This window comes from Triticum aestivum, chromosome 2B (assembly GCF_018294505.1).
Source record: "Triticum aestivum cultivar Chinese Spring chromosome 2B, IWGSC CS RefSeq v2.1, whole genome shotgun sequence".
Taxonomy (NCBI): domain Eukaryota; kingdom Viridiplantae; phylum Streptophyta; class Magnoliopsida; order Poales; family Poaceae; genus Triticum; species Triticum aestivum.
This window is the reverse complement of record NC_057798.1, coordinates 15,493,276-15,500,407: the sequence shown is the minus strand read 5'-3', so window position 1 is coordinate 15,500,407 and position 7,132 is coordinate 15,493,276. Positions and strand designations below refer to the sequence as shown.

The following is a 7,132-nucleotide window of genomic DNA, read 5'->3' as shown; positions in this document are numbered from 1 at the left end:
ACCCTACCCCAGGTATATGACTTCATCAGATCCCCTTTAATTTTGCTTCGATAATGAAAACATGAATTGACACGCTCACTGTGTTAGAAGGGAGAGAAAGGTTTGGTGGAATAGTTTGTTGTATTGCTTGAGCCTCGTGGGCATATATATAGGAGTACAATGATTTACTTGGAGTACAAGACAAGCCAGAACTAATCATAGTCTATCTAGTCTTTCCTAATAATCAATATACTCAACATCCCCCCGCAGTCACAACGGGAGCGACGCAGACGGTGAGACTGGAGAAGAATCCGAAGGCAAGCCGACGGACACCCCCCCACAGTCGTAACGGTCGATGCATCGCGGAGTTGTGGCTGGAGGGAAAACCGACGAGGTTGCTCAAGCAGGCGGTAGCCCTTTGTGCCGTTTGTCGATGTAGCCGAGAGCGTGGGTGGTGGAGCCGTGGTCGAGGTAGCCGTGCGAAGAATGCCGTGGTCGATGTCGAGTCGGGGTAGCCGGTGTCAAGAAAGTCGTCGTGGAGCTGCGGGCGCAAGGAGGCGCCGAGTTAGTCGTGGGCGCAGTGGTGTCGAAGTAGTGGTGCGCCAAGAAGGAGATGATGTTGACGACGCATCGCGCCAGGGTTGCCATCCCCGGGGACACATCGTAGACGAAGGCACGCGCCGGTGTTGCCATCACCTGGCATGCATAGACTGGGACCTGCACAAGCTGTACGCTATGTCGAAGAAGTCGGAGAGGCCAGCAGAGAAGGACTCGACGACGGTTGCGGCGCCCATCGGCGCGGGGCCAATATCGCCCGCAGTTGTCGGAGTAGATGAAGCGGCCGGGGTAGATGACGGCGACGCTGGCGACGGGCTGGTGCTGGATGAAGACGAACGGGGTGGACGGGCGGCGGCGGCTACGGGGGTAGCGGCGGCGGCGGCCGAAGAAGAGCGGCGACGGCGGCGGCGGCGGTTAGGTTATGAGCGCGGCAGCAATGCTCGAAGTAGGCGAAGAACCCTGACAGCATGACGAAGACCGGCGCGAACGGTGGCGTTCCCGCACCAAAGGAGGTGGTGCCGCGCATGCCATAGGAACTCGACGCGCGGGGACGGCGGTGGACCGCGGGCCGCGGCGCTACGGCCCGAAGGGGCGACGCAGCGGCGGCGGGCAGGTCGGGGCGACGACGGAAGACCTCGGGACGGTCACAGGGACCGCGGGCCGCGGTGCTACAGCCCGAAGGGGCGGCGGAGCGCGGGGTGGTGCAACCGCGTGGACGGCCTCGAGACGGCGGCGTGGACCGCGTGCCACGCTCGCTACGGCCCGACGGGGCGACGCAGCGGCGGCGCGAGGATCGGTGCAGCCACGGGGACGGCCTGGAGCGGACGGCCTCGGGGCGGCGGTAGACCGCGGGCCGCAGCACTATGGCCCGAAGGGGCGATGCAGCGGTGATGCGGGTCGGTGCAGCCGGGAGAAGAACCACGAGGCGGCGGCGCTGCGGCCCGACGGGGCGACGCAGCGGCAGCCCGTTGCTCGATCGGCGGAGGGGCGCGCTGAACTCGGAGACGATCTTCACGGGACCTGCGGAGGCGCGCGTAACTGACGGGCCAGGTCGGTCGCGTGGCGTAGATGAGGCGGATCGCGGCGGCGAGCGGATGATCAAGCCGATCGCGCACGAGGTCAGTGACGCCGCTCGGTGGAGGCGTGGTAGCGGCGGAGTCCGAGATGAAGCCGGCGACGGCGGGTGGCAGGGCGGCTATGATTGGCCGCCGCATGGCGCGAGGCCGCCGGGTCGGGTGATGCAGGAGTCCCGGTCGGAGCAGGGCGGTGACGGCCGGCACAGGGCAACGGGCGGACCGACGCGCAGACGGCGGCTGGCCCTGACGGGCCGCCTCGGCGCGCGTGGTCGCCGGGTCGGAGGAGAGGCCGGCTGGTCGCGCCGTGGTCGGAGGAGAGGCCGGCTGGTCGCGCCGTGGTCGGAGTAGAGGCGCTCGGGATCGACGGCGGCGGTGGGCGACGCAAACCGATCAAGAATAGTTCGGAAAACCAAAAAGTAGACGCCGATCAAAGCGACCGACGAAAGAGAGAAAAATCCGGATCAAAGGATCGGGAAAAAGACTCTCTAGGGCAGCCGGCCAACACGGCCGGCGGACGAACCCTAGGTACGGGCGGCGCGGCCCCCGGCGGCGGTCATGGAGGCCGACCACCCCAGGGGCGGTGCGCGGGTGCGGAAGCGGCGGCGGCTAGGGTTTAGAACCCGGACACTGATACCATGTTAGAAGGGAGAGAGAAGTTTGGTGAAATAGTTTGTTGTATTGCTTGAGCCTCGTGAGCATATATATAGGAGTACAATGATCTACTTGGAGTACAAGACAAGGCAGAACTAATCCTAGTCTATCTAGTCTTTCCTAATAATCAATATACTCAACACACTGATTCGATGTCCTGTCCGGTTTTTATTTTAAATCTATGAGTAATAGTAGATGTTGGCCGAGAATCCTAAGAATTCACAATCCTGCATTCCTACATGCCTGAGTACTCCCTCCGTCAATAAATCATATATATAGTATTATTTTGGACTGTGTTCAAGCCAATTTTCTTTTAACTTTGACTAAATTTATACGAATAATATCAACATCTGAAATAAAACATGCTGCGTATATTTCATTTCATGATGTACTACCTATTAATACTCTGGTTTTGATAATAAAACTAAGTAGTAGTACTTTTTTTGAGATGATAATAATCATGCTTAGAAATTTGGGCTGACTCGTGTGGGACCGAGTCGTCGGCGCCTATCATATCAGTAGGAGACTTGCCATAGCGGAGACCGACTGGGGACCAACCCTCAGCGCCTCCCTGCCGTGGCTCCGACCGGCCACCGCGTCGCCGAGCCAGGTGCCCGCACTCTGGGCGTGCAGCATCCCCGTCGCTGCTATACGATTCATTCCATTTCAGTTCAAAGTACTAGTGATTTTTTTGGTCTTTGTGTTTAGATCAACAGGGTCTCTGCCCTGTTCCGTCTTCAAATTAAACAGCAGCTTAAGCCCAATTAGATCTGGCGGCTGAACATACAAGAGCAGTGTCAGTGTGGCATACATCAAAAACTAGTGCAGCACATCTTGCTAGCCGCAGCTCTTGAACCAGCATAGGAGAAAACAGGGGCTTGGCATCAAGGACTTGACGTCGATGGTTTCAGACGGCACGTCAGGGCTCCAGGTGTTCGCCGCCAATTCCCCGTCGATGGTTTCAGCAGCTGGGACTGCCGTCGCTTTTCTCTCCATTTTTTTAGATGAACAGGGAGGCTGCCTCCCCGGTTCCATTACTCCGAATGAAACCCCCAAACGCACCACATGTTTACATCAGCTCACTTAGAGAAGCAGTTCAGGACAGAAAAAGAGTGCTAGAAGTAAATTAAGAAAACAGATTACAGATCTTTTTTCTAGATCATGCGGCACGCAGGCCTGGACGAGAGCAGGGGGTTTTCAGGCTGAAATCTCCGGAGCGCGTTTGCTTCCGTCTCTCCGGACCTTCTGAACTTGAAAGGCGGTACTGTGGCCGCTTGAGGTGACCAACAGGCCAGGGTCGAGACCGGACTGCTCAGCATGCCTTTGTTCTTCAGGTCTCCCTGCTTCTTTGGAGAATGGAAGCTCCAGTCATCCTCCGAGATCTTCAGCTTGTCCCATTGGTTTACTACTACATCTCTCGCGTAACCTTTAAGCATCAGCCACTCGTCATCCTCAGCGGCTGCTGGGAGAACGTTGTTAGTGCTGTCAAGAAATCCTCCAGACGTGCCCTGCCACTTTCCGGAGCCAAGACCGCCAAGAACTTGAGTGTTCTGAGGATCATCCTCCAAACCTGTGAAATAGATGTCCAAATGGTGTTGTTAAAGATGATAGAGTTCCTATACTTCCACAAACACCATAAGACTGCTGAAGAAACTATATTTAAGGCAGAATTCCTCCTGTTAGAGATCCAGAATTATGCTATCGATTCAAATTCAGTCCCTACCTCGACCTTGAAGTGGTCAGCTACAAATGACCAGACATTTTTTGCTATAATACACTCAAAAAACAGGTGAGAGTTGGTTTCATGATCAGAGCAAAAGACACACCCAAGGGGTTTAATGATATGCCTTTTCCTCATATTGTCTCTGGTCATTAGTTTGTTATACGAGAAAAGCCACAAGAAAACATGGATTTTGGAGGGCACATGAAGTTCCCACACCGCTGGGATGAAAGCTGGCTGTACCCCTCTAAAATTGATCATATGGTACAGAGAGCTCGAAGAGTAAACCCCTTTACTTTCAAGCTGCCATACCAGTGAATCTATATCCTCACAGAGGGTAATGCTCCCAGCAACCTCACTTTTCTCTCCATCAACATCAAGCAAGCATTGTTACATCGACACGTCCACCTCTCAGCGGACACCGCAGCCGTGCTAGTTCTTTTATTGGCCAATCTTGATAGCAGCCTCAACAAAGAGGTTGATGTTGGAACACTGGAGAGCCCAACAGAAGAAGCAAGCAGTTTGCTGACCCTTGGAAGGTAGTGAAACAGCGTTATCTGTCAATACCACAAACAGGAGAAAATTCTGAATATTTTGTGCTTCATGACGCACGGCTATCAAGCAGCACATAACTTGCTCAATCATCACTCCGGTCTCCGGGTTTGCAAACTCATTGCAGGGTCACTTTCATGCTTTGAAACGTTTGCCAGGCAGGAATTGGATATACACTGTCCGGTGGAAGGTTGAGTAGCAATGAGCAACTGCAGAAAAGTAAGGGCGTTAAGGGGTTGAAAGTTCATAACAGCAGGTCTTTCTTTCGCACCACCTCTTCATATTTTTTCTGCTCCTTCTAGACTAGCAGAGGTCATTAGATGACCATTTCCAAATTTCTTCCAAGCCACAAAAGATAAGACACAAACTTTCTACACACATGTCTCTTTCGGTTTATACATTCTCATATTCAACTCTTTGATCAAAGAAAAGAAAAACACGGCTTCAACGGAGAAATAAGATGAAGACCCATAGTGTCTGTCCTTGGGCAAGTTCAGATATATATAGCTTCACCCAGCTTTGGCAGTTCACCCAGTTTCAGATATATGTAAACCGAGCGGGCTCTCAAACACACATACATGGAGGTAATATTTTCTGCTGCTATGGGTGAGCTTGCCAGTAGATCCATATCTTTCCTGGTGGACAGATACCTGAAGCAGCGGACAGCGGCGACAAGCGTGGAGGAGAGGCTGCACAGCCTGCAACGGCTGCTACTGCGGCTTCATGTCGTCGTCGAGGAGGCAGATGACCGGCTCATAACAAACCAGGCCATGCTGCATCACCTCAGCATACTGAGACAGGAGATGTACAGGGGCTATTACACCCTCGACATCTTCAGTTGCCGAGCCCATGAAGATGACAGGACAAAAGATTACTCTTTTGCCCCATCTAAGTTCAACCCTGCAAAGCGTGTATGTTTCTGCAGTGGCAACAGTGAAGGTGCAGCACAAGCTGAGCTGCTGGAGAAAGTTCTTGGCAGCATGCAGAAGACCATTGAAGATGTGAGTGAGTTCATCATATTTCTAAACAGTTACCCACGTCTGCACCGTCAACCCTACAACATGTATCTGCTGCTGGACAAATGCATGTTTGGACGCCAAATGGAGATGGAACTTGTGATGAACTTCCTGTTGCAAGCAGAAACTGCTAATGGCGCTGCTGATCATTTGGCTGTCTTGCCAATCGTTGGTCCTAGGAAAGTTGGAAAGAGCACCCTGGTCGAGCATGTATGCAACGACGAAAGGGTGCGCAACCACTTCTCTCAAATTTTGTTTTTCAATGGAGATGTTCTTAAAGATGCAAGTGTAGAGACTCTAAGAGATGGAGGTAGAATCAAGCATCAAAACCGTGGCATCAGCGGTGGAAGGACACTGATCATCATTGAGCTATTTCTGGACATCGACAAGTCTGAATGGAAGAGTTTGTATTCAGCTGCAAAAAGTCGCATCACGAGCGGAAGTAAGATGATAATTGTGAGCCGCTCCGACAAGATCGCAAGGTTTGGAACCACAGAACCCATCAGATTACAGTTCTTAACTCAGGAAGCATACTGGTACTTCTTCAAGGTGCGTTCCTTTGGGAGCGCGAGAGCAGAGGACCACCCGAAGCTCGCATCAATGGCCATGGAGATGGCCAATTTGACGAGTGGGTGCTTCATGTCTGCAAACATCATCAGTGGAATACTGAAAGCAAATTTTAACCCCCATTTCTGGAGCATGGCCCTTGCAGCCCTCAGAAATTTGAAGACGACAAATATCTCAGTGTATGGGGATCGTTTCACTCTTCCATGGCAGATGGTGGAGCCAACATATCTCAGGAGGGTGAATAAAAGTTCTTCTGAATGTGTCGTGTTGTTTCTTGACTACGAGACATGTTCTGCTGAAACTGGACATGAAGCTCTCAGGATGATGAGCGCGCAAGATCTTCTCTTTGGTAGTGTCAGGCTTCGAGGGAAATTCAAGGTCCATGCATGGACATCCCACCTGCCGCCTCACTACAGCTACATCGTTCACTGTGAGGTACAAAGGCCACGTCGCATGGTCACAAGTAACAAGTGTTTTCAGAAGAGTAGTGGCTGATTAAATTGTCTAGTCTTTTATCCAACACTCGAAGGTCATGCATGGTTCGCAGAAACTTGAAGAGAAGCAAGCAGAGTAGGTAAAGGTTGTGAGCTGAGAGCCTGAGACTGTTCTCCTTTCTGAAATACCATATTTTCTCTTCTTTTTGGACCGCTCTGAAGTAGTACAAATTTCACTGTTATTTTTTATATCCCAACTGTAAGTAATAAGCAATTAGGCAAACTGTACGTCTGTTGTTTTTGATCATGTGTACGCTCTGAAGTTCTTTGACTGTTTCCACTTGTCCACCTAATCTTTTCCAACTTGCATGATACCACATGACGAGGCAAAGATGTCCTGATAATACTGAAGGTTATCCTGATATCAATGGTCAATGCATTGTTATTTTATTTTTACTTTTTGACAAAATAGACCGCAGATGGCCACATCAAGTTTGAAATCAAGTCTGCATCCACATCAAGTTTGAAACCAACATTTCAGGAGCCAGACCAAACTTCAGTTGTGAGACCTTTCGGGTT

At 51.8% G+C, this 7,132-nt stretch overlaps 1 protein-coding gene across 1 annotated transcript; it reads left to right on the top strand.

The window, feature by feature from the left end:
• The first annotated feature begins 5,114 nt into the window (after positions 1 to 5,114).
• On the top strand, positions 5,115 to 6,835 carry LOC123039977 (uncharacterized). The gene is made up of 2 exons (XM_044462947.1): positions 5,115 to 5,541; positions 5,677 to 6,835. The coding sequence occupies exons 1-2, from the start codon at positions 5,115 to 5,117 to the stop codon at positions 6,612 to 6,614; spliced, it is 1,365 nt and encodes a 454-aa protein (XP_044318882.1). The 3' UTR covers positions 6,615 to 6,835.
• The last annotated feature ends 297 nt before the right edge of the window (positions 6,836 to 7,132 follow it).

Bases quoted from the DNA above. Each gene is read 5' to 3' on its own strand.
- LOC123039977 (XM_044462947.1), top strand. From the start codon at position 5,115: ATGGAGGTAATATTTTCTGCTGCTATGGGTGAGCTTGCCAGTAGATCC. The intron at 5,542-5,676 runs GTGAGTTCATCA...TGTTGCAAGCAG, and splicing joins GAAGACCATTGAAGATGTGA to AAACTGCTAATGGCGCTGCT.